This window comes from Rhinolophus sinicus, linkage group LG14, assembly GCF_036562045.2.
Source record: "Rhinolophus sinicus isolate RSC01 linkage group LG14, ASM3656204v1, whole genome shotgun sequence".
In the NCBI taxonomy this organism is placed as follows: domain Eukaryota; kingdom Metazoa; phylum Chordata; class Mammalia; order Chiroptera; family Rhinolophidae; genus Rhinolophus; species Rhinolophus sinicus.
The window spans coordinates 128,426-156,080 of NC_133763.1; the positions used below are offsets into that span (position 1 = coordinate 128,426).

Sequence of the window (27,655 nt, forward strand, 5' to 3'; positions counted from 1 at the left end):
CGTGAAACAGGAAGGTGACAGCGCACTGTGCAGCCTTCCTGACAAAGCGAGCTGAGGGGTGCGCAGGTGTGCGGCTCACATGTATGACTTCACTGCTGGAAAACATACACGCACCTACCTAGCAATGTCAACATCTGCTCTAAAGAGTTTGTAAGAATACGTCCCGAGCAGTTAGCAGGAGAGATCATCAATATCGGGAAAAAGAGGTGAGGGAGAGACTTTGAGAACTTATACGCCTACATGATTCTGTATTGCTCATGTTTTTGTCCATTTAGGGAGGCTAGATTTCATCCCAAGGGTATTTATCATGGAAACACTGAAAAGATTTTTTTTTAAAAAACAAGAATGGAGTGGCATCATCAAATGGCTGTTTTGTGCCCAGAAAAGAGACTCCAACAGAAACGTTCAGAGATGAAAGACAGTAACGGACATAACGCCTCCTGTACCAGCTCAAGTACTGATGTCCGCGTCGGAATGGAGGAGCTGTCCGGGCCGAAGAACGGAAGACACAGACGGTGAGAAGGCGGCAAATGCAAGCCACGAAGGAACGCTGTCCAGCACCCTGACAGGCCTTGGGGGGTCTGTCCCATGGTTCAGTTCTGCATGCCGGGCGATGCCTACAGACCCTTCTCAGGCTCCAGGAAGGGACCCAGAAACCCTGGCCCTCTCGGTCCCACTTCTTGCCCCAAAGTTCAGGAAGGCTTCTCAAGCCCCAAGCTCTGACCTTGAAAATCAGGCACAAATTAGCTGCCTTTTTTAAAGCTCCCAAATCTGCCGTCCCAATTTACTTCTCATCCAGCCACCGAGGTGCTGCGGGAAACAGAAGTGCCTGGAAGACTCCTTGCTGCAAACTCCTTGTCGTCTCTCCTGGAAGATGTGAGCTGGGCTCATTCCGTGAGCTGGGCTCAGGGACCCTGCTCAGTCTCTCAGATCAGGCGATGGGCAGTGCTGTGCAAATCTTGAATGTCCAGACAGGCGTACGTGTACGCTTGAGAAGCACCTTACCAAATTCCCTGTGACCAGGCGGGGCAGTGCAGGGCAGTGCAGGTAGAGACGTGTCTCCTCTGTTTGCCCCAAGGACCAGGGGAGGAGTCGCAGGTGTGGCTGCCAGCAGCACACAGGCCCTAGTCCCTGGGGAGCATGCTCTCAGGTCAGCCCTGTTTCCCTTCCTGTGCAACCCCTTTTTCCCACAAGAGCTACTCTGGTCCTACCAGCGATTCTCACAACCTCCTCCACCCACCCTCCAATCCCAGGCTGAGTCTGGAAACTCCTCCTTCTTAGCCAACAAGCCACCACTTTCGCCCTTAAAGGCTGAGACTTTGGAAGAAACCCTCATACAACCGACAGATGACATCTCACCCTCAGCTCAGGCAATCTCGTGGCTGAGACGTGCTCACGCCTCTCCAGAAAGGTGTACAGAACGACAGATGAGCTGTCAGACTCAGGACAGGATTACACCTAGGCTCTGCAGTTTCCTAGCTGAACAACCTTGGCCAAACCTTAACCTCTCGGGCTGTTTCTCACCGGTAAAATGGGGGCATAGTTTTTTCAGAGTTATTGTCTTGAAACCCTGTGTTCCACTATTTTGTTTGGTGTTGCTCTACCATTTTGATGAAATGGAAGATAATCACTATTGAATATTATAAAATGGCCTTTACGACAGTTTTGGTGAAATTCAAGTCTGTAAGAATGATAAGATATCCAGGATGGCTTGTGGTTTCAACTAGGAGTTTCAAAGAGACTCCTCTCTAACCATCAAAATTATGAAGCAGCCTAGACAATAGACTGGAGGGGTTCAGAACGAGTTGCCCCAAGATGTGCCTCTGTCATATATGGATTATTCTGACCTAGAGGCAATCGAAACCCTGCGGGCTCAAGACAAACTTTCACCTTTTCCTTAAAGAATTTAAATTGGGGCCTTGCCACATGAAAACAAAAAATGGAACTAGACCACTATCTGACCCCATATGCAAAAGTTAACTTAAAATGGATTAAAGACTTGAACATAGTACCTGAAACAATAAAATAAATGGAAAAAAAAACACAGGCACTAAACTTAAAGGCCTTGGTCTCAGAGGGGTTTTGTGAACTTCATCCCAAACCCAAGGGAAGTAAAAGCAAAAATAAATGATTGGGACTATATCAAACTAAAAACTTCTGCACCGCAAAAGAAACCATCAATAAAACAAAGAGGCAACCATCTGAATGGGAGAAGATACTTGCAAACAACACATTGCATAAGGGACTAATATCCAAAGTACATAAAGAACGCATATAACTCAATAATAATAAAAAAAAAACAATAAAAAAATGGGCAAAGGACCTGAACAGACACTTCTCCCAAGAAGATATACAAACGGCCAACAGACGTATAAAAAGATGCTCAACTTTATTGTTATTAGGGAAATGAAAATCCCAACCACAATGAGATATCACCCCACAACTGTCAGAATGACTATTATCAATAAGACAAGTAATAACAAGTGTTGGAGAGGCTCTGGAGAAACATGAACCCTCATATACTGTTGCTGGGATTTGTGAACTAGTGCAGCCGCTATGGAAAACAGTGTGGAGGTTCCTCAAAACATTAAGAATAGAATTATCATATGACCCCAGCAATCCCTCTTCTGCGTATCTACCTGAAAAATTGAAAACACTTATATGTAAAGATATATGTACCCCTGCAGCATTATTCACGGTGGCCAAGACATGGAAACAACCAAAGTGTCCTTCCATAGATGATTGGATACAGAAGATGGGGTATATATACACAATGGAATACTATTCTGCCATAAGAAAAGATGAAATAGTGCCATTTGCAACAACATGGATAGATCTTGAGAGTATTATGCTGAGCGAAATAAGTCAGATGGAAAAGGAGAAGAACTCTATGATTTCATTCACATGTGGAATATAAAACGAAAAGCAACAAATGAACAAACAAGTAAATAAAACCGAACTCACCGATACAGACAACAGAACGGTAGTCACCAGAGGGGAAGGGGGTGGGGGAGGATGAAAAGGGTAAAGGGGGTCAAACATATGGTGATGGAAGGAGACTAGACTCTGGGTGGTGAGCACACAATACAGATGGATTATAAAGTTGTATACTTGAAATTTATGTAATGTTATTAACTGATGTTACCCCAATAAATTCAATTTATAAAAAGTGAATTGGGGCCCTGCCCACAATAAGAGTGATCACCGAAATAACTATAATCTACCTACAGGGAGGGCGAACGGTGAGTCCCGAGCATCTGCTCGTCTCAGCGTCCTGGATGGCTTTCTTCCCCTCTGACGCCCCAGGCTCCTCACCTCATCCTCACGTGAATGAACAGGGGGCTCTATGCTAAACCTGACAAGCTGGGGTGGGGGTGGCGCGGAGGGGCACATGGCAGGCCTGACCAGCACAGGGACCCACAGTAACCACACAGCATGGTCTGGTCTGACCAAACATTCCTAACCGGGCAGGTCATAGTGGGTAGTCATGCCCTAGGCCGGGAGCCTCCTTATTAAAGTGAGCTCTGTCCATTGATCTCATGCATCTAGGATAACATACCTTGGAAATGGCAGCAACTTTCCTTTCCTACGCCTCGAAGGCACAGCCGTCAGCACCAAGGCACAAAACCACAGAACCCCTCAACTGATATCTTGTTTTCCAAAGACCATCTCTGTGTGCTGTGACTGTTAGTTATTAACTATCCTGCACCCGCCCATGTAAAAGAAGTACTTTTTATCCAACCCCAGAGATTACCCCGCTTTGCCTTCTCCTACCCTCTTCGTCTACCACTGAAAGATTTCATGTACCTTCCTTATGTCTCCTCTGATACTAATGCATAAAATAAGCTGCAACACTGCCGTTCTCCGGAGCATTTCCTCCATCAGTTGAGATTTTGCTTCTAGGCATGTCCTCAAAATTTGGTTCAAAAAATACTCTTACATGACTTTTCTATATGCTGGATGTTCTTTCCTCAACACTTAGGTCAGAATGTCTTACATACTTCACTCCCCTTCTCTGTCTGTGAACCACTCATGTATGTTGGGTTCCCACACGTATGTATGTAATTATATTTAGTTATTTTCTCTTGTTAATATGTCTCATGTAGATTTCATTAGATCAGCTGAAAAAAACCAAGAGAGGTAGAGGGAAGTTTGTTCCTCCCTGACAAGACCAAACTTGGACAAAGGTGTTACTCTATACACTTAAAATATAAAACTTAAAACCTTCCAGTTTTCAGAGAAATATGGTTGTTTCAAATGGAACAGTCTCACTATGCTCCATAATTTTTTCATAACAAAGAAATATTTGCCATAAAAAATATTTGCTTTTCTGCATTCCTAGCCTTTGACTTTTGTTTCCACAAAGATGAAGAAAATAAGTGAGGAGGCCATTAAATTGGAGATGCGTAAAGATCTCTCTCCCCATTGAATCATCTGTTTTGCAAGTCACATTTAAAACTCCAGAATGCTCTAGGCAGGTGTGGAACTAGGCTGTTTTCACACATCAAGGGGTCAGTTTTGCAAAACAGTAACAGAGAACTCTGCACAATGTATTTGAAGAGAACAATAAAGTTGCATTAAACAACAATTTTAAAATACATTCAAATTGCTGGAGAATTTACTCTTGTGAAACTAACGGTACCAATTTCACTAACAATTCCTCTCCCCCTACCAAATTAATGAGGACCAGTTCTTTCTGCAGTGAGATACACGCTAGAGCAAAGCTCACTGATAAAGAAATCCCTTTCATTCCACGACATTGTCTATGGCATTAATTTCAGGGTATGTGGAAATAGGACAGTGTTCTTTTTCATTCCAAAGCAAATAATGGATTTGATTGGTCTTAAAGACACTTACCACATAGTTCTTCTGTGTCAAGATTGCTGAAAAGGTGAAAAAACAAGTATTACTTTGGGAATATTTTTAAAGCTTTTCAATGGCTAAGTACAGTTATCCCCCCAACTATATTATGTTAATACACGGCAGTAGCTATTACATTTTGCTTATAAAAAGCCACATCGCTTAAGTAGCCAGTCATCAGTGACTGACAATGATGCCGCTGGATTCTGTCTCTGACCAAACAATTCCTGGGGTCTGGGGTCTGTACCCCCAGCAGCATGCCGGGAGCACTGCACATGGTGAGTCTCCGGAACCAGAAAGGCCGAGTTCAAATCCTGACCCTACCAGTTACCGTCTAGGTGACCCTGATGACTCCGTGCCTCGGAGTCTCAGGTCCTCAGCCCCCAGATGGAGAAAATAAGAATTTCTCACTCACAGTAATGCCACAAGATGTAAAAGGTCAGCACATGTCCAGCAGCTAAAAGAGTCTATGGCACAAAGTAAGCACTTACTGTTAGCTGTCATGATTCCCGACTTGGCACAACTGCTAGAACTCCCTAAGTGCAACCTCTGAGGTAAGTTTGATTCATCACTTATGTCAAAGGATTTCTAACACATACCAAAGAGTTACATGGCTCAGTATTTACATGTATACAACAGACACCCATGGCTCTGATGAAGAGAAGACGAGAGGTTAGCAGATACGACACATTCATATAAGAAGAACAAAGCCTGACCAAGGAAGTTGTGGTGCAGGGATGCAGAACGGTCGACATCCAGAAATAAGTCAACAGAACTCCTAACATAACTTAAAGGAGAAAAACCAGCATATTCACAAGAACTAAAGGGAAATTTAATAAGATTCAGCAGCCATTCCTAATTTAAAACATGTAACGGACTGGAAGAGAAGTGAGGCTCTAGAAGCGAAGAAGAGAGGTCCAGGGAATCACTTCACTGAAGAAGCGATGACAAGGAACGAAGAACCACCACTGCAATTCAGTGTTCTGGCAGCTTTTCAAACAAGTTCCAGTCCTTTCCTGAAATTGGGAGCCTAGAAAATGCATGCAAACATAACCATGACTCTTTGGAGAAACGTGGCATCAAAGCAAGAAATCAGGCCGGACTAAGACACGGGATGAGGCGTTCGAATGAAGGGAGAAAGTTGTCTTTACAGGCTGGGACAAGAGGCTGAGAGGAAAGAGGCAGAAACAGGTGGAGAGGGGGTCTGGAGCAGAGGTATAGCGTCCAAGACAGGGAGGTAGATTTCTTTTTCCACGCCTAAAATTAAAACAAAACAAAAAAAGGAAAAAAAGGCAGAAATCTAACTGGTTCATCTCTGTTTTCTACTTTAGAGGTTTCCTAATCTGGGTGAGCACCTGAATGCCCTGGAGAATTCTTTAAAATGCAGGTTTCCAGGCATAACCCTTAGAAATTCAAGCTGTGGCTCAGAGTCTCTTTTTTAAAAACGTTGCCAAGGTGATTTCAATAAACAGCCTCTACGTTTCAACACTGCCTCTAACACTTCCTCAAATCAAATAAAGTATTTTTTGGAAATGGAACAATCTGCAAAGGACCTGCTGCACATAAGTGGCACCTGCCTGTGTTACAATGACACACGCCTGTTCACAGCGTAGGCGTGACAATCACAAACACAGACGTCCTCGTACTCACCACTGTTTGGCTCTAGGGAGGCCCGAGTTCCAAGCAGTGGGGACAGAGCGTCTTCTACACAAGGTGGGTCTCCAATTGCAAACAGCACGTTCCAGCCGTGCTCTGTGGTAAGCCAGGCACGGTGCCTCAGAGGCCGGGCTGGAGTGCAAGTTCTCTGGTCGGTCACGGTCACGTGAGGCCCTTTGAAGCTGCCCTCCTCACGGCTTCATCCACATGCCATCGGTCCTCATGCTTACTGTCACGCGAGGATCCTGGTCCCGCTCCCCGCACAAGAACGCAGGATAGGCTGAGGCCAAAAAGGAACACCCACAGAGCCATGGATGGGGGTTCATACCACTATAGTCTCGCTGGCGGCTGGGTTGGAAACACAGGAAGCAGGAACCACACGATCCTCAACCCTCCGTCCACTTCTCTGCCAACCAACATACCAACCAACCAACGTAGTCCCGGCAGCTATATCAGTGGCTAATGGCTAAGTGATTACAGCTGATGGGCAACTACTACCCCAGCCAGCCCCTGTCCAACGTGAGGCCGAGAGCCTGGAAACTGCACTCTGGGACTCTGTCCCCACACTTACTCCGGTCAGCTCCAGTCCTGTCTCCTCCCTCAAACCTCAGCTCTGGTTCTGCAGCCCCCTTCCCCACTTTCCCAGTGGGGTGGCCTGCCACTGCTCAGAGTGGCGCCTCAGCCTTCAGGGTGCAGGAAGCACCTGGAGATCCTGCGCCCCACGCCCAGCCCAGCCCCAGCCGCTGCTGGCGTGGCCGTGAGGTCGCACGTGTGCTGCACGTTCCAGGCCGCAGTGTGGCAGCACAGATTAACGCCCCCACAGGTTTGCCTAGGCACTGCTCCGTTCTCTGGGTCCACGTTTGATTGCACTTTCTACACCCCCAGCACCGCCGACACCATCGGACCGCCAGCACTGGCCCACCCCACTTGCAGGGACTTGCTCAAGCTCCAGCGGGAGGTCCTCTAAGTGCCTCGGACACTGGTGGCAGATGGACTGGGGACCCAGCGCGCTAAGATCCAAACAAGATGTCAAGTACAGTCTCCAAGGCTCTGATTTTGAACAGGTTTCAGGCACAAATAATGTAAAAATTGCATCTTGTATCAAGTATGAAAGTTGTGCATGGGGCCAGTATAAGGCCTTTCTCTTTTCCAGAGATTCTTTATTGATGGAATTTCATATTTAGCAAAACATCCACGTTTTTCTTTAAATTTTAGGCTTGGACAAAGAAGTGTGACATTCTCTCTTCGAGGCTACTCCTGTGCTCCAGGCCCCTTCAGGCTCTTCCATATCTTGCTTGATTTCCTTGACATGTATGGGCTTAAATTTGTTCTGTGAGGCATGTCCGGTAGTTGGTGACAGTCAGAGCTGAGTGTGTGCTGGGCTCCCCCATTTACGATCTGTGCAACCTGAGGGAGGTTACATTTCTCGGCTGGTCCCTCGAGGACAGACCGGGGATAATAATCACCACACCTCCCTCAAAGGAGCACTTGTGAAGAGTGAATAGCAGCATATGTGACGCCTGTAGCCCTTTATATGCCCTGGAGTGGCAGCTCTCACTCAAAGGGATGCCTAATAATGATACTTCAGCACACCAGGGGGCGGGGTCTTAGTCATCTGCCATGGGACAGCACTTCCTTCACCCTCAGCCACGTGGAAATGATGACCTGTCACAGGCAGGGCGGTGGAGCCAGGCCCAGGCCATTCTATGACCAAGTGATGGTTCACGTTAGGTCAGGGCAAGGTAACCCGCGTATGCGGTGCTGTATTCCTCACGCCTCGCCCTATGGCAGAGGAATGTTGCACACTTGCTTCTTCGTCAGAAGCTCAAATGAGGAGGTGGCCCTGTGTGTCAGGACGGCCAGTCATCCATGTTGATGACACGTGTAAAGGATTCCTGTGACAATGCACACTGCAAAACTGGTGAACTCATTCCAGACCTGAAAGGTGATCTGATGAAAGACACTGAAACAGCAGCTTGGCTGTGCTCAGTGTTACATGAAAACTGGCATGAAGACAATTAGGAATCATTCTGTGGTAATTAAGGAGAAGCCACTTTCTGTTCACTTAGCTCAGCTTGATCTCTGCTTCACAGAGTACAGGATATACCAGGTGGCACCTCATTCTAGAAAACTGTGGTCTACCAGCAGCTCAAAGAAGATGTAAGCATCGCTTTGCTAGCTTTCTATAATCACTCAGGAGAAATCTACTTTAAAAATCAAGAACAGAGATGACACTCAAGAAAAACTATCTGCTGTTTTGAGCAAAAACCTTTCCTCATTTTGGAAAATTTTGTCTAAAACTTTTACCAGACTAGTTTTGATGTTTCATAAAGACAAAAAAAAAAAAAAAAAAAGACATCTCAAGAAAATTAAAAAGAAAAATCAAGCTAAATGAAAGCAGTTATACTTTAAATGTTCTTTTATTGCCAAATATTACTTGAAAATTGCATAGTTTTCACTTAACAATATAGTACTGTACCTTGTGCTTTAAAAACAAATTTTTCAATTAATGCTATTTATTGTCTATTTGCACAAAACACTATAATCAATGGGAGAGAAATCAGTGCCTGCTTTCAATAAGCTTTATGATTATTTTGGAAGAACAAAGATAAACGCCTGTAGAAATAAAATTGTACTTATGAAGTAGCATGTTGGAAAGTTCTAACTGATGACAGAGCAAATCGTAAGCATTGTGACTATGCCTGGCAGGTGCTTTAAAGACACGGCTCACAGTCTCCTCTTCTGCTGCTGCCCCACAGCACTCGCCGTTACTGCCTCTACTTCCAGGCACGAGGAGGAGCAGTGACCAGGCTGAGCACAGGCCGGAGGGGGTGTGATTGTTCGTGTCATGTGTCATCGTGACTGCTCCACAGTGGCCATGGATGTTGCCACGCATTGTTCCGGATGTCCCTGTGAGAGTGGTTTTGGATGGGACTGGCAGTTAAATGGGTGATCTGTGAGTAAAACAAATCACCCTCCATGGTGTGGGTGGGCCTCATCCAATCAGATGAAGATGTGACCAGAGAAAAGACTGACCCCCTGGGCGACAGGCAACGCTCTAGCAATGGCCTCTGGACTTGACCTGCACCAGCAGCCCGGGCCTCCAGCCTGCCAGCTCGTCCTGCAGATGTTGGGCTCGACGGCCTCCATAATTTCAGGAGCCAATTCCTTAAACTAAATCTTCTTCTATAATACATTAATTCACATCCTGTCAACTGACAGTCTGCTCCTCTGGAGAACCCTGACCAACGCATGAGGTCCGATCCTTTACTTTTGAAAAGCCTAGACCCAGGTAAGAGGAAAGATTTCGAATGCTATGACTCAGTAATTTCTAAATCTTCTCATCCCCCAGCTAGATAAAGATTCTCCAGAGAAAATGAGGAAAAGAAGAACGTGGAGAGTGAGGAGAGCTTGGATTCAGGCACCACTCTCCCTGAGGTCCTCTGCCCTGTCTCCCCCCAAGGCCAAGTCTGGAAGGTGGACCTGGCAGAGGACGTGTGTTTTTGGTGGCAGAACCCGAGGGAACGTGGAGCTCTGACAGCAGGGAGGTTCTGTGACCATCTCCACACAGACAGGCTGTCCTCCTCGAGAGCCATGATGGGAGCAGCAGACACGTGTGTCTGGGCAGGAGCACCTGGGCAGTGAGCGTCAGGAAGTCACCTGCCCAGAGGTTTTGGGACCCGACAGGGGTGCTCGGGACCCGACAGCAGCAGACCTGGCACAGGGAGCTGGCAGGAACGGGCTGGCAGGTAAGAAAAAGGGAGGTGCAAGGGACCTGCCTTAAGCAATGACCAAAATCAGGGGAGAAGGAAGCCCACACTGCAGGTGCATCACGGAGCATGAGCACGGAGGAACAGGCACTCTCTGTCTGTGATGTCGCGCTCAAGACACCCCAGGACTCACACAGCCCCCAGAATGGAGGGCGTGACCCTGACTGACGAGCTTGAATCTTCACCGGGGGAATGGATGCGCAAAACAGAAGTTAAGTTACAGAAAACGCAGTTCACGTTTCCTGTCCCCTCCCACCTGCGTGTCACGGTTGGCTACCTCTGGAAGTACGGCTCCACACAGAATGGAGAAAACACGGGCTCAGGGACACGGGCTGCAGCCCAGGCCCCGTCAGCCACAATTCTGGCAACTCACTTGTCTCCTCTGAACTCAGCTTTCTCAAACGTAAAATGAAGGCATTGGACCAGAAGTTCCCTGCAGAAGCAAGATTCCTTGACATACATCTTCAGTCTTCTCAAATGTTAAAGGAAACATCCAGAAGGAAATAGCGCTGTACAAAAATTATGCCAGATTTTGCATTTGCGTATTTTCTAGCCCACAACCAGAGCTTGATAAATATCTGTTTAGGTGACATCACACAAATCCCAGAGTTCAGTGCTGAAATGACCCTTAGGGCCTTGTCACCTCATTCTGTCTCACTGCTCTGGCTGCTGAGGACATAACAGTCAGATGTCTAACAATGACACCAGGCCTTATGAAAAGTCATCCCTTTCCTTTCTCTAATACATGCAAAGAAAATATTAAAGCTTTTCCACTCATGAACCTGCAAATTATAGCTGTGACAGAAATTAAAGAAAAAGAAAGAAGAAACAAAAAGATTCTTCCCTCCTTCCTTTGTTATGGGAAGAGCTTGCCTATTACCTCATGGACAAAAAGGCAAAAGACCAGTAATTCTCCTCCCATTCAACCAAAGGGATGGTTCTGGAAGGGCACAGTGGAGTACACTTCATATTTCCACCTGTCCCCACCTGCCACACTCTAAGGCAACTTTTCCAGCACTTACAATCACGTACCGCATACACTGCTCTGAAATTCCTTAGCAACTTCATACAACTCCTAAAGCACATCCCGTTAACAGTCATGTGTGATGGTCTGAGATCCCTCAAGAACGACCACCAAAGACAAACCCTCTGGCCATCCCGATGGCAGCATGTCTCGGCCGTGGCAGTGTTGCAATGTCCTGCCTGGAGAAAGCCTGCGTGTGGCCGAAGAGCTGACCATGCAGAGCGGGCGAGCCGTCCCCTGCAGAGCACAGCGCTCCAGCAGACACGCTGCTCCAGCCCCCGGGAAACGAGGGGCAATAGCACCCAAGGAGCCTCCCCGCATAGCAGGGTGTGCCGCAGGCAGTCCAGGGGGCAGCCCTCCCTCCTCCCCTGCACCTGTCGTTAAGGGATGAGAAACAAGGGAAAATGTCAAAAACAAGCGACGTCACGTTTGTCAGGTGTATAGGTTTATATTGGCACCGTCTTCTTGCCCAAAGGCAGAGGTGACCTGTGATGGGTGGCCTTCCAGGGGGTTCCCTGCAGCTCACCTTGTGGGATCCCAGCCTCTCCCTTCCGCGTGGGCTCCTGGCCACCCAGTGTCCCAAATGACCCCTCAGCCTGAACGACCGCCCTCCACCCTTGTCTCTGGTAATTCTTGTCAGGACCCAGACCGCTGTCCTGTAATCTCAGGGCCACCACCCCTTATCCATCAGGAGGGCTCTTCTTGCTTATGACTGAGGTGGGTGTGCTCAGTGCCCCCTCTCCTTGCTGTCTGGGGAAACAAGTCCCCAGGCCTCGCTCACTGCTGAGATACTGGCATGGAGGGGGCGAGGGCGAGGTGCAGCGCCAAGCACGGACAGCCCTTCTCACCTCCCTTTCCAGGCAGCACTCGGCCTCCAGCTCTCCTGCTGTCCCTGAAGTCCACGTCCTCTGACCCCCACCTATCTCTGTGCTATGCGCATGTCCTTGCGGAGAAGCCCATTACCCAGCTGCCACTGCTCCCTGCAGACAAGCTTGGGAACAGGGCGGGTCCTGTCACGGACTTCCATTTCTGAGGCTCTTCAGTACGGAGAGCTGGCTCCACCCTACATGGCATTTCCCGCACATTCTCCACTAAACCGACAGGCTCATCACGGCTGTTCTGTTCCTCCTGGTAGCAGCTCTTGAATTACTACGACATGTTTTGGTGGAGGACATAGGTGCCCCATATCCCACAAAGGCTCCGCACTGACCTGGCGGTCACAGCCTTTCCTCAGCAGGCCCTTCTGGCCTCTGGAGCCCCCTCGCCGTCCCCCTTGAACCGGTGACCTTTGGCACCTGCCACGTATCACACTGTCTCCCCTGAAGGCTCCCACATGGATTCTCTTTGGCCAGAAGGTCGCTCCATCCCCAGCCACAGCATCACCTCTTCTGACAACAGCTCAGGACACGGCTTGTAAATTAACTTCTAAGAAGCCTTCACTGGCCCGTAGTACTGGGTCAACCCTAAAGCAGTTGTAGTTCCCTGTCACAGTCTACGAGTTACCACTTTTCCTCCTTCTGGCTACCGTATAAATCCCTTGGGTGCCACAATACCCCCAGCACTTAGCACAGTGCCTGGCACAGAGTAAACAACTGGTAGCTGTCTGCTGGAAGGCAGGCAAGCTCCGTGTGTGTGGGCGGGGCAGACCCGAATTTTACACCTTCCTTCTCTTCCTAGTCTCTAGGGTCTTCGACCCTGCAATTCCCAGGAAGCTCCAGTGGTAGCTTCTGACAAGATGTAAACTCTTTTTTGCTATATCAGGGTTGACACAGAATTATTCACGAATGGCTGGTGATTTCTTTGACTTAGAAGTTAAGAGTGAAGACAAATCTGGAGTAGCGGTTCTTTGCTGGTTTGACCTAGAACATTGAAAGTCTGTATCAGCCATTCCTCCCCCTTTCACAAAAATTAATATGTGTAATATCTATAACATTTTATATGAAATTTCCAGGGATTCACATTTCCCAGGTTAAGAAACCTTGTACCAAAGGTTTCTGACATAACAAATCAAGGACAGAAATTTCCTGTGTCGCCCGTGACCGAGAAAGGGAGGGGATGTTTTTCTCATGGGCTTTGAAACATAGATTATTTTCTTCACTGAAAAGGATAATTCCAATAAAAAACAACAACTGAGGATAATAATCTTTCATACATTCAGAGCAAGTAAATAAAAAACACACCCTTATCTTTTCATTGGAATGTCTCTCTGAATGTACTCTATTTCAAAGACATCATCCCTTTCAGGTGTCATGAAACTGCCAGGAAAACAAAATGCAAATAGAAATGTCAAGAGACAATCAGAATTAAGAGCAAAACAAAAACTCAAAGACTGCAGAGCTCTTACAATCCACTCTAGTTTAAGTTAGTCCAGTACAGACGTAATGTTTCAACATCAAGTTTGGAGAGGGAGCAGAGTGAGAGAGAGAGAGAGAAACCAGGCCGAGAGGGACTTGGAGGCTGCAGATACAATTCCATGATTGCGACTTACACTTTTGAAATAAAGGTCAAATGGTAAGTGTCTCCCTATGTGATTCTGGATGAGCCCACAGCAGGGGACCTGATCAATTACTTTTCCCGGACTGGGATTTGATGTCCCCGTCTATATTATTTCCTTCAATGACTGACCTTTGGCCAAAGAGAGACAGGTGACCTCCACTGACACATAACCCAGGAGTCTCTGGTGTTTTGAAGCAATTTTTAAAAAGTTAGTCTCTTACTAATAACTTTCAGACAATCCAATTTTTGTTAGAAGACAGGTTGTTCAAACAGTAACATAAACATGTTAAATTGCTTTTTGTCACCAAGAATGAACTATTGTAAAGATCCTGGGTTACATAGGCTTGGAAACAGACCTGGTGATGGACAGGACTGCCTCTTCATGGCCCCCCATGCAAGCAGGAGACACAGACTCTACTTCTGCAAGAAGCCAACCCTACAGAAGATATTTAGAAAACAACTTTCTATTCATCAACATGCCGGCCGCCCATAAATATGAAGTAATATTCATTTATGTATGCGTAATATATGGCATATGGTACCCACTGTAAATGATTAATATGTACTTGTTGAATAAATAAATGAATAAGTAGGTAATAAATGACTAATTTCTTACAGGTTGCAATCTCAACTGAAATAGCAGTTGTCAAATTTGACATTCTGAATTATCACTTGGAAACTATTTACAATTCAAAAAAAAATGAAAGAAAGAAAAGAAAGAAGCCCTGTGCCAGTCTCACGTCTGCATCTACGAGCTTGAACCTGAGGGCAGTGGGGATGGGAAGGGAAATTACTTATGCGGATGAGCATTACCCTTGGGCCTCCATGGGCAGATCTGTAATTATTCTGATTCATTGTTTTTAATCTAAAGGTGATTAAAAATGGATTCCCAGAGAAGCTAAAAAATAAAATGAAGCCACTGCACCCACGAGTGAGTGAGCTGAGGGCGATGAGGTCCTGCTGACACGGGCTCAGCTTCCTTCCTGGCAGTTTGACTGAACAGCTAAAGAAAGCTCTTGCTATTTAGTCTATTTTTCCCACTAAGAAACCTTTTAAGATCAGAAAAGAGAATATAACATCCTATGCAGTAGACGCTGCTTTTTAAGCATTAGAAACCTTTTCACATATAAATGCAGAACCATGAAATATACCGGGACAAGAAGAAATTCTTAATTTGAGTCTGTTAAAAGAAGGAAATCATCCACATTTACATCTTCACATTATGTTTCATGGTTTTTAATTCACAGGGATAGACAACTATTTTAAAAGAGACTAACCTGTGAAACTGCTTCATTGAGGGTCCAAAGCCAGACTTATCATTTCCTGTCCCCAGTGAGGAGTCATTCTGCTTCCTTCCTTGGCAGGACGCATCCGTGGCGTCGCCTGTCTGAGGTCAGTGAGCGTGCTCTGAACCCCATGGTCGCCGCAGTGCCCTGCTGCACGCCTTTTCCAGCTAATCAGGGCCCCCCACCCGCAGCAATTGGTCAGCTAAGCACGGCTGACTGTGCTCCAGGGATGGCAGGAAGCAGTGCAGAGCCGCGTCCTTGCCTCAGAGTTCAGAGTTTACATTTGGAGACAAAATGAACATGCTAATGAAATAAGCAGCCACAGTAAGAGATGGCACTCCAGAAGTAAGTGATATATACCTCACGAAAGCATACACTGTGTTGCAGAACTTTGGATAAGGATGGTCACGCCAGAAGAGAAGTTAGGGAACACACTGTCACGGTAACAGTCATCACTATTACTTAGTGGCAGGTGCTTATACGCGTATATCATTGCTAAACCCTGCAAGGTGGGTTGTCACGTGGGCTCCACTTTACAGGCGGTGACATGAGGTTCAGTGAAGGGCAGTGCCCAGCCCCAGTCCTAGCTACATCCTGTAAAGATTGCAGCTCGGCTCTTCATGGAGCTGGATGGATGGCCCTTGACACCTGGAAAGCGGTCCTGGGCAGGGGGAGGGGCGGCGCTATTTAGGGAGGGAGCACCGGTGAGCCCGGGCTTGTTACTGAGCTGTGACGGCTGCTGGACACTGCTGGGCCCTGGGATCAATGGGAAGCAAAGAGCCACAACTCCTGCCTTCCTGGAGTTTAGAGCAGGGCAGGTAAGCATTAACTACACAAACACGGGACACACAGGACACTGCAGCTGGTCAGTGCTGCCGAGAAGACACATGCCCCACTGAGAAGGCAGAGCCAGAAATGTGACCTCACTGGGAAGGCTTCTGGCACAGACGTGGATCCAATGATATGAGCACGGAGAAAAGCTAGAGAAAACCACACTTTAGGTGGTAGCAACAACTGGTTACGGGGAAAGGGACGGGAGGGGGGGGGGCATGGGGAGGAGAAGAGAGCCAGAAAAAAAGGTCTCTGATTAAAACAATGCACACACTGGAAGTATAGTAACCAAAGGCTACCACCGGTAGTTATCTCCAGGCGGTGGGACTCAGGCATTTTTATGCTCTTATTTTTTTTTATCATTTCTACATTGTTTGAAATCTTTTTACAATAAGCATGAGTTACTCATATAATTCTTATTGTGGGGAAAGTATTTTCCTGAAGAAATTGCTTTTGAAAACTATTCATTTCAAAAGTGACACTGACTTTCAAGTTGTTTGTAACCTCCAATTATTTCAGGAATTCTGAAATCTTGAGGCATCACAGAGAAAAATAATTGTAATGCTCCCCCAAACTGACTGTTCTTGAAAATAATCTAGCTGCAAGAGAGGAAGCTTGCATGTGGTGGTGACAATCAAGAGAGTTGGGTGGGTTCACAGGACAAATCAGCCAGGGAGAAAGGACAGAACTGGTGCATGCACTGGGCCTGGGAGCTGGGGAGGGTCCTGTCCCAGAAGCGAGCACAGTACTTTAAAGAGATTGCGGTTAACAGTTCACTGGCTGGATTTCATCCACTTGGCAGACACTGGTGAGATAAGAAAGAACATGCATTTGTGTGAATAAATAATTCACCTGGCTCTCTCAGTAGACAGTTTTTATTTTGACTAGTAATTGATTTTGATTCACCATTTGCAAGTGTATTATGGCTGATGTGAAGAAACTGTTCAGTTACGATTAAAAGAGAATTCAAGTTCTTTATTGAAGGGAAGAGACGACAGCCAGAAAATAATTCTCTAGGTAAGATGAAAAGCACAAGGTTTGAAAGCAAAGGCCTTTAATACAAGTGATGAAAGGAAACAGTAAAACTGTGAGAGCTCTGAAGAACAATGGAGAAAACGCAGCAAATGTAAAGTGATGGAAAGGAGGGCGGCGAGGGGACTGTGTCCAAAAGCAGATGAATTCAAGATAGAGAGGCAGGCTGGAGGCAGGGAAATGTGCCAGAATGGAAATAATGTCCACAGAGAAAAGGAATAGCACTTCTACATTGTAGCAACTCCCACAGTGTGAAAATCCTACATAATGGATATAAAAAGAGAAGAGATAACGGCAGCAATTAAAGCAATTACCTCTATAGTGTACATCCAAATATAGTCTCCTGCTGGAGAGTTAACCACCTTCTCATCAAGAATAATGTACCGGGGGGTGGCCGGTTAGCTCAGTTGGTTAGAGTGTGGTGCTAATAACACCAACGTTGCAGGTTTGATCCCTGCGTGGGCCACTGTGAGCTGCGCCCTCCTTAAAAAAAAATTATGTGTGTGTGTGTGTGTGTGTGTGTGTGTATACATATACATATATATGTGTGTCTGTGTACACACACACACACACACACACACAATATACCTGAAAGTGAATTTCAAACCTGTCCTTGGAACGTTTTGATTTCTGATATACACAATAAAGAGCTAAAAACCTACTGAGGTGGCACGACAATGGGAAGAGTGGGCTTTGTCTCAGATAACCCTGAGAGAATCCAAGGCCCTTACACGTACTCTGTGCGACCTTGGGAAAGTTACTTAACTTCCTGTATCCTTAATGGGAAGCTGTGAATAATAGAAACTTTTTAATTTGGTTTTTGGGAAGAGCAAATAAGATGATGTAAGTGCCTGGCATACAGTCATTAGTAAATGTATTTCCCTGTTCAATTAGAAATTAAATATTTCCTTTAGAAATTACACATTTTTTAGAAATTACATATGACTGCCTTGACACAATATTTGGCCTGTCTACCATCTTCGTCAGAGAAAATCTCCCCCCCCCATAAGTTATAACTAAGAAGAAACCATTTCCCTGTCACTTGAAAAAGTGCTCCTTAAAATTCTTTCCTTTCCAAGTCCCTAAAACTGTGCTAATCTTTGTAATCATACAGCAGGTTTCTGCTTGTCGCTCCCTCTCTATTCCTGCAGGGGAGGGCACCCAGCCCCCCAACCCATGCTGCAAACTGTGGAGCAGCCTGACCTAGGGGGCAGTGGGGTGCGAGGAAATGCCTTCCCAGGAAAGAAAAGGTATTTGGCAGTAGCTCTCAGGAAACAGCCCGTTTTTTCTCTCCACATCTTTATGAGCTGGAGATGCTCAAAGAAAGTACACGGGTTTGAGAAATGACTGAAGTGAAAGGCACACCTAAAACTGAGTGAATGCTAAGGGCGTCTGATAGCCACGGGTGAATTCTAATGGCCCAACAGAATCAATAACTGCAGAGCTGGTTTCTGACTGGGGTGAGTCCTGGTGAGACGGTGGACTTGCTTTCAGTCTCTAACATCATTGCCCAGGGCGCCCAAATAGAATACAGTCAATGGTGTTTACCTTGGCCACACACACAGTCTAATTTTTAAATTCTTAGTACGTATGGATAATGTACTATGTGAGAGTGCACAGAGTATCCCAGCTAGATGGAGATTGCGCAGAAAGACTGAAGGAGCAGGGCCAGACATTACTCACTGAGTCTGCTTAAGTTTGGCATTCCCTGAAGACAGAGACCTGGCAGGACCACAAGGAGCAAAGGAGTGGCTTTCAAGGCATGACCCTGGTAGCTGGAGCCCGGAGAACAGGACCCGGGGACAGCTGGCCCAGTGGTCAGCACCCTGGACAGCGTAGCGGCCCTGGGGACAGCCAGGTCTTTCCACCCTGGACAGACTGCCTGGTGGTCACCACCCTGGACAGCATAGCAGCCCTGGGGACAGCCGGCCCTGTGGACAGACGACCCCATGGTCAGCACCCTGGACAGCACAGCGGACAGGCCGCCTGTTACAACAGAGCCTTCTCACTGGTTCTGTCTCTGCCTAGATAGAGCTTCAGATTTCCTGAGCGACCCCACACGCAGCAGGAAGTATGGAATTCAAGCCCCCGCACCTACACCCCCCTCCTCTGGGGAGGCAGATCGTCTTCCTCTAAAATCTGAGACCTGAGATGGGAAAGGGCTGAGGAGACTGTTATTTGATCTGCAGGAGCCTCAGGTTTTCCTTGCCCAGCATCTATCCCTTGTATTCTGATGACAGCATATGGTTCCCTTTCATGTTACGTTTTCCTGAAAACACTGATTTCTCAGGGATGTGCACGAGAGCTACGCTAGGTTAACACATTTTTTGCGGGAAACGAGTAAACTCGTCATATCGCCTCTAGTTGGAACCGGCAAAAATTTTGCAAATTAAATAAATAGAGATCTCTTTTTAAACTAAAACACTGAAAGTTTCATAGAAAAATATCAAATAGATCGAAAGATATGAATATTTTACGGAAAGTCTAATTTTGGCGAGAAAATGTCAAAAAAGCCCCGCGTTACGACACGATTTGGCGGGAAAATGTCCGCTTACAAAGACCAGAATTTTTCTGGGACCACTGGAAAGGAAAGCAGTCTCTCTGAGAGCTTGCTAGGCTGGTGACAAGAGGGTCGCCCACCATGACAGCCGACACAGGAAAGAGGAGAGCGAGGGGGCAGGCACGTTCCTTGCATGTCATCTGAGGGCCTGTAAGTCAGCTGCGTTATGTATCTGCCAGGCACAGCCCGCAAGCACAGCCTACTACACGGGCTGTGGGGCAGGGGCCTGAACTATTCTCCAGGCGCTAAGAGCTTGGTCGCTGCTGCCTTCCAGCTGAAGGTGGTGGGGGCCACGTGAACAGGGACACGCCCCATGCCCACCACTGGACTTGCAATGAGTTTCTGTCACCACGCGGTGCAGGCCGTGCTACAGGCTCTTGGGACCCACCGACTGCTGCTCCTGCTTTCTCTTTCCTGCCCACAAACTGCCTACTTGAGCAGCGCAACGGAGGTGACTCAAGAGACAAAGTGCTTTGTCAACCAACTCATCGCACTTCAGAATTTAACTGTCATTCACAAATACAAGATGAACAACCTTTTATGTTTCAGAAGGAACAAAATTCTGCCATGGGGAACAACCCTTCCCTTTGATATTCTTACCCTTTGATTACTATGTCATCACTGGTGCAAAAGACCTGTCTTCAAATATTAGAAAGATTTGTCAGAAACTATCCGTATTCTGCATAGTGCTGAGGAATAGAACTAAGAAAAGTAAGTGAAAGTTTAGAGAGAAAATTTCAGTTTCGTTTAGGAAAGCTTCGTAAACGTTCGGAGTGAGCTCAAGATGGACTGTGCTCTTTCAGTCGGTGGCGACGTTTCTGTTGCTTTGGCGTATGTCAGTGATTTAACAAGTACGTCAGTGATTTAATAAGAGCTGGGTTCAAGTTCCAGCACCCAGCACCCACAGTTACTTGAGCCTGGAGACAGGAACGCTTGGCTTGCAGAATTCAGGCGTCCACCTGTCACCACAGCCCCCTGCAGGCCGTGGGAACACCTCTGGTTCCCTGAGACAACAGCAGCACTGCCACCTCATCTGCCACCAGGCCATGCTGACAATCGGGGACTCCAGAGGGCAGCGCACTGAGAGAACCGTTTCTGGTCTCCAGGGGACCTGCCGGTGCTGTGGTTAAACATAAGGGTCCCTGCTACCTTCTTCGTGTTTTCCTTGACTGACTTCATAATGCACACAAGCTGGTTTTCTGATAAGTGACGGCACTCGGGCTGAGCCACTGATGTTTCCTCTTGACTCAATACTCTTCCTTCTATATTCCTGCTCTCTAACTGGTGAGATGGTTTCAATTTGTAAGCTACCAAACAAAGCTTTATGTTAATTTTTTTGCTAGTCCTTTCTTTCAAACTTAAATTTTAAGGTCTTTAAGTATTCTTTCATAAACAGTAACTTTTACAAAATTTGAGGGAAAAATGTGTTTAAAAAAGCTTTAATGGCGCTGCAGTAAGGCTAATTGAAATGACTGAGAGAGTAACATACATTTTTAAATAGAAGAAAGGATAGGCATATTTGACCCAGAGAGAAGATACCTAATTTTGCAACTCTGACCATCAATATTGCTCCAAACTGAGGTACTGTTAAACGTTACTAAAACTCCATGAGGTGGAAATAACCATCACACAAGGGAGTCCGAGCTTCTCCATTCCTACAAAGCAGCCTCGGCTCTGTCCCCGGGCTCATTTCTCAGAACGACCCACAGTGATCTGAGGACTCAGCTGACATGGGCCGTTCTCCTCTGCCTCTGCCCCGGAAGCCTGTCTCGCGTCCAGCCAGAGTGACTGCAGAGACCGTGCTCCCTGGCCTGCATGCTTTAAAGGGTCCCTGTAGGTTAGGTGGAGGCACGTCTGCAATCTCCTAATGCAGAGTCCTTCTTGTCTGGTTTATTGTTTCCAGATCTTTCCCCACCTACTCTTAGCCTCACAGCTGACATTTTGACAGGCTCCCAATCTCCTGTGTGTCTAGGTCTTTCGCCTCTGATGGGAATACTCCCCCATCTCTTCCTTTACCTAATTGGTTTCTACTCTACCATAAAGACTCAGCTCCTGGCTACCTAATCCTGCCAAACTGAGCTAAAACTCCCATCCCGCAGTGCCGTGAGTAGCCCCAGCCCCAGCATTTGTGATATCATTTAGAAATGACCAGGGGGTGGGTCTGCTGCCCTTGAACTGTCAGCTGGCCCCGGCACTTGCCAGGGACCCGACTGCCTGGACTTGTTAAACAGAATAGAACGTCTGACACCGTTATCTGCTAACACTGCTCTGACAACAAAACCCGAAGCCACGTATTTCACAGGAATCCAAAACCCTAAGAGAAGACAAGAAACTTACCAAATAGTCTTTTTAAAATATTCATCTGCTTGAGTAAAGGGAATTTAATTTTTCACTGTTTCTTACTAGCTTGTTGCAGGCAAATGCCTACACAGATGTAGCCCCAGAGCATTTTCCTGGCACACCTGCTCTCTGACGGGGACCAAGTCCACGCTCTGCCTAAAGGGACACAGTGACTGCTCCAGCAGCAGACACAGGCTGGGTCCCTGGGCATGGCTGGCACGGTGCATTTCCACATTACAGTTCTGTGAGCACGACTGGCACAAATAACGTGATTTGGTTCGCTACCCAAGTCAAGTAGCAGCACGTTTCTACTGTCCTACATCCTATATTCCTATGTTTTATGTGACGTGTAGTAAGAACACAGCAGCACCTGTATCAAAGCTGTGCTCATGCAGGACAGTCTGCACGTGGACAGTAAACGGAACAGACAATCACCGGGTACACCGGTCACTCTGAGGAGCTCTGGGTCCTGCGCTGCCGGCGCTTGCAGGGGCCGTGACAGAGTGAGCAGTGGGAATGAGCCCGACTGCTGCAAGAAGAGTGGCCCGAGCACCGGGGTTACATGCAGCACACTGAGCGGAGACCTAAAGAACGAGGCGGGACTCGACTTGCATACTAAGGACTGATCAGAATGAGTTGTCCATGTGTTTGTTTCACATTTGCACACTCTGAAACTCCGTTAGGAGCACACCCGACCCAAGATTAGTGTTTTCCGGCTGGTACTCGTTTTCAGAGCACACAGTTGTCACACAGGGGGTGCCTCAGAAGTGCGCCCCGGAGCACGACGGGTGTGCCCACACCCCCTGCCTCGCCATGCTGTGCACTCGCTCCCACGCCCCCCGGGCACAGACCCCGGATGAAAGCTCCTTACTTGGTGTTGTGGGTGTCAATGGTGTGGAAGAGCGTGTGTAATTCTTCTCCACTCAGAAGCCCATCGGCAAAGTAGGCCTTGAATTCTTCAAAGGACAATTTTCCATCATCTGAAATGTTAAGGACAAGCAGAAGAGATCACTTTAACCTGTACACTCTTTTACCTTTTAATTTTTAAAACTTTGCGCAAACGCTTGTGCAGGTTTATTTGTGTACGTACACACCCGTATTCAAGAAGAAAGAACAACTCGAGGTGTGAACAAGAAAAATCACTTCCTATGTCTTCATAGCAAATAGACTGCAGATGTATTCACCCTGACGAAACATGTCTGTGTGGTTCGGGGTATTTTGGGTTCAGTTATTCACATGGCAAACACATTTAACAAGCTATGTAACTGGCCATACCAAACAGATATCCACACAACCGAAGAAAAGCTCAAGACAGTCGATTATTTAGGAGTTTTGCCTTCATATACAGGACCTCGCAGGCTGCAGAATAAATAACAGGTGTTTTACAACTGCACACGGATGACTAGCCATCACCATGTGGCGGTCAGAATTGTCACAATAGCCCAACACAGGTGTGCGGTCCTTTCTTCTTTAACAAACAAGCACTTCTTAAACCAAACAAATTTTACCTCTTGTGAGACACACAAGTCTAATACAGAGGGCGTCTAGTAGGAGAGACAATGCACAGACGTGGGCCCACGTATGACACACACAGGACACAGTGAGTGCCACCAGAGACACGCTTGGGAGCCTGTGGTATAGGGGACCCGACAAGAATGCTAAGCAAAAGGATCTCGGTAGCTATATTAACTGCAAACAAAATAGACTTCAAAACAAGGAAAATGACCAGGGATAAAGAGGGGGACTGCCTAATTATAAAGGGGTCGGTTCTCCCAGAGGACAATAATTCCAAGTGTGTATGTACCTAACAACAGAGCATCGATGTACATGAGGCAAATACTGACAGACGTGAGAAGGGAAATAGACAAACCAACTACTATAGCTGGAGACTTCAACGCTCCTCTTAGTAGTCGATAGAGTCGACTGAAGAGTTCAGGGATCCCAGGGAGGGATCCGCATGGGACAGAACGCTTAGCTGTGTTAGAAGTGTTTGCACCAGCCTCAGTGGAGGGAAGGAGGGTGGGCGACTGGAAATGAGTGGTCTGCACTAAGGGAAAGGGGCTGTGCTGAGCGGGACTCGGTGGTTGGTGACGTCCCCACGGGTGTGTGTGACACAGCCTGGGCTGTACATGTGTGCTGGGGTGACAGTATGTAAATGGTGGCTCTCACTGTTGGAGGGAGAGGTTATGAGAGCAAAGGGAGGAGGTGCAGTGACCACAGGGTGACGGTGAACCCTCTGAGTGTCAGTGTGAACTCACGTTTCCTGAAGCAGGGACACACGGGCACACAGACGCAGCTACGGAAACGTGCATGCACACGCCCGCCTGAGCATTCACACGTGCTTCCGTCTCCATCAGCTAAGGGAGCGCAGAAGCAGCGATGACACCCCAGCAGCGAAGAGCATGCATATCACCCACATCTTGGCTTCCAATACCACCCCCCAAGAGCAAAGGCCAGGGCTCCTTGGAGAAGCGGCTAATTGTGGGATGGAGGCAGCAATTATAGAACATGGGCCTGAAAATTTTACGGAGCCAGAAAGTAAGGAAGTGCTGCAAAGCTCTCCGTGCCAGGATTGATTAGAGTGTAGAATTGTTTTCTAATTTGCATTCTGTCCTGTCGAGAGTTGGAACTTACATCTGACTGCAGATGCTCAGCCATAATGCTGCATGCGTCCTGCATCCAGAGGGAATAAAGAAGCTGAGTATATTGCAAAGAGAAAGGGAAAGAACGCAGAGTCTGGGTCCCAGAGAACGCTGTAGGTAGAAGCCTGTTAGGCAGACACCTGCCCATCGGCCACGGGACCAGGCTCTGACGCCTGGGCCGTTGGCTGCCCATGGCAGCCAGACCATGGCCTCAGTGATTTGAATCTGGATTTTCTGTTTCTTTCTGTGACAACTGATATGCCCAGCTCTGTAAAGATAAGAATTTTCACACTTTTCTGCTTTTGGCAGAAAAGCAACACACTTATGAGGTGAAACTGCTTTCCAATTTTAGAAAAAAAACTGTACTGTGGAAATAGAACATTTGTTTTCCTTTATTTTGTTAAAAAGTCTTTAGTCAGAACTTGCAGTCACACCTTCCTACACAGTGCATGGGTAATCAGCCGCTTCTTCCAATAGGGTCATTGTTGGGGCACACGAGTGCGGGTGTGTGCACATGTGTGAGCGTGTGTGCGGGCATGAGTGTGTGCGTGCATGTATGAGTGTGTGCATACCTGCGTGTGCGATGGATCCTTCTTACTAGTAAGATTTTGTGTTAACTCTTAAGCAAATTTTACAAATGCCAGTGCATCACTTCCATTTTCATTCCACCTGCATATGACGGAGCTTCCTCAGGAGCCGCATTTCTAGGTTTCGTTCTGCTCCTTGGGTCAGAGCGCTCACATCTCCCGGAAGCAATCCTATGTTGAGGTTCACCTTTCAGTTTAGGACCCTAGACTGCAAGTTAAAAACAACAACCCAACTCAAACACCGGTCCAAGACGCCACGTTAGAGCCGATCACTACCCATGTGTTTCTCCCGTTCCAGCAGCTTCGTTCATGTCAGACAGACCCCAAAGCTACACAGACTCTGGCGCCAGCTACTATCATATTGCGGATGGCCTCGTACTCCGTTGTCATCCAGCAGCAGTTCTGCAGCCCAGGGGTTGTCATACGAGGCTCTGTCCCCCAGAGAACAAGTACATGGGGCAGCTGGTTGTCTGCAGACACAGAACGTGAGGGACAAAGGGTACAGTAGGGGGATTTTATGCCGGTATCGTCTCACTTACATTCGATTACCCACTTCCTTTCCCAATTGTGCATGTATGTATGGTAAACACTAAACTCCACTGACACAGAAATTACTGGAATGTCACCAACTGACTCCGACAGCCAAGGTAGCACAACACAAAAAGAGCTCAAGCTTTGAGTAACAGTGACAACATGCACCCCAACAGCAGCACCCCAAGCTCGTGCCAGGCACTGGCCCGGGGCCCTGGTGTATCGACCTCAGGTATTGTTCGTAATAACCCACAGCCGGGGTACACGTCCTTATCTCCACGGGCTGGAGGAGAAACCTGAGGTGCCGTCTGCTACTTGCCCAGCGCCACAAAGCTACGAGGTGGCACAGCTGCCTGGCTCTGCCCTCCCTTCGCGTCCGTCACAGTGAGAACGAGGGAGAAGAGAAGCAGGACAAATGGGGGGAGCGAGTGGGCAGACGGAAAGGAAGGGGAACTGGGGTGGAATGTCCTTCCTCCTTCCCAATTTATTAAGCGGGCATCCACGGGGCACCTCTGCTGGCTGCACAGTGTCTACCTTAGCATAGGCTCCGTGCCCTGGAGGCACGTCTGGCCTGAGGCTGAGTCTCCAGTTCTCACCTGAGGACCACGCTCCAGGCAGCCAAGTGTGGAGAGCAGGGCAGTGGGCGCAGGGGCAGGGGAACCTCCCCAGACAAGGGCCCCGAGCAGGGGTGGAGCTGGCTGAGCGCGGTCAAAGCAGGGATCAGCCCGCAGAGGGTGTCAGAGAAGAAGCCCAAGTGCTTCCAGGGGTGCAGACGTGGGTGAGCAGCAGGCAGGCCGCTCTTGGGCACTGGGAGGGGAGCAGGGAGGAGGCGGGAGAGGAAGCGTGGGGCTGAGCACAACTGCCCGGGACTCCCGGCGCCCGTGTGCCCCCCACAGAGCACCGTACGAAGCGGCCACAAAACCCACTCATCATGCGAACTGGTGTTATTGTGACCGTGGGGCATGATGGGGGCTGCCAAAGGGAAAGCTTTGAAGGAGAGAAGACAGATAGACACAAAGGTAAGAGTGGCCCTCAGCCAGAGCCTCGGGGTCCAAGAACGGGGTGTGGCCTGAGAGACTTAGCGGGAGGGGGACATGAGGCATTTCTGAGGCAGTCCGTGGGGACAGACCGACTGCCCAGCGGGGTTTTTGGGCTGGATACTGGGCATCTGCCTGACGAGCCAAGATGACGGCATCGCTGTCTGTCTTCAAAATCAGTCAGGTGGTACAAATGAAATAAACACCCCTTTGAACTGATGACACACCAACCACTGCAACACAGTTTGCAAAGACATTTTGGTGCCCAGACACCGTTAAACAAGATCAGGACGTGGGACCCTGTTTCGCTGCTCCTTCTGCTGTGTGGAACGGCATGTGGTACCATCAAGCTTTCCTTGGTTGGCTGCTAATGGCAAACTGGACTATAACGTGTCTACACTGTCAGAGCTGCACTCTGCCTGTAGTCTCTCCTTACAGGTAAGAAACTGGATTTCAAGAAAAGGAAAGAACTCTTTTTATCATAAATATGTCCAGAAACACTTGTCAACAATATGGGTGTAGAGTGTACTTCTACCCCAGCAGCACAATAAACCCAGTAAGCTCTGCGTGGAACTTACAAATTCCACTTACAAATTTGACCGCATCGAATTACAAAATTCGAGGTGGAATAAGGAGCCGGGTACTGCGGGACAGCAGCACTTCGGGAAGGCAGCGCCTAAACTGCGTCTCGTGGCTGCTGTTCCTCTGTGTGTGTAGGTGATCACGCCCAGCGCACACTCCTGAAACGGGAGCGCTGTGCAGGGGCTGTGAATGGGGAGGGCGCTGGGTGTGCCTGCGGGCGCCGTCTCAGAATGTGGCCACCCCCACGGCCATGACCGGAGGTCCCTGTGGAGAGCCTGGACTTTGGTGCCACACAGACCTGGGCTCAAATCTCAGCTCTGTATCTTATTAACGCTGAGACATGCAGGCAAATGCCTGTTACGTAGTAGATACTCAACCAACAGAAGCTGCTATTCCTTTCTCATTAATTTAAAGCATAAGA

General features: G+C 47.7%; 1 protein-coding gene across 3 annotated transcripts in view; it reads right to left on the reverse strand.

Annotated features, from left to right (window-relative positions):
- NECAB1 (N-terminal EF-hand calcium binding protein 1) overlaps positions 1-27,655 on the reverse strand; it is a 113,773-nt gene that overhangs the window by 43,144 nt on the left and 42,974 nt on the right. For all 3 annotated transcript variants that reach the window (XM_019726238.2, XM_019726237.2, XM_019726236.2), the window contains 2 exons: positions 22,727-22,835; positions 4,858-4,883 (listed from right to left, as the gene is read on the reverse strand). In XM_019726238.2, coding sequence (XP_019581797.1) covers positions 4,858-4,883; positions 22,727-22,835 — 135 coding nt within the window. The remainder of the gene's footprint in view (positions 1-4,857; positions 4,884-22,726; positions 22,836-27,655) is intronic.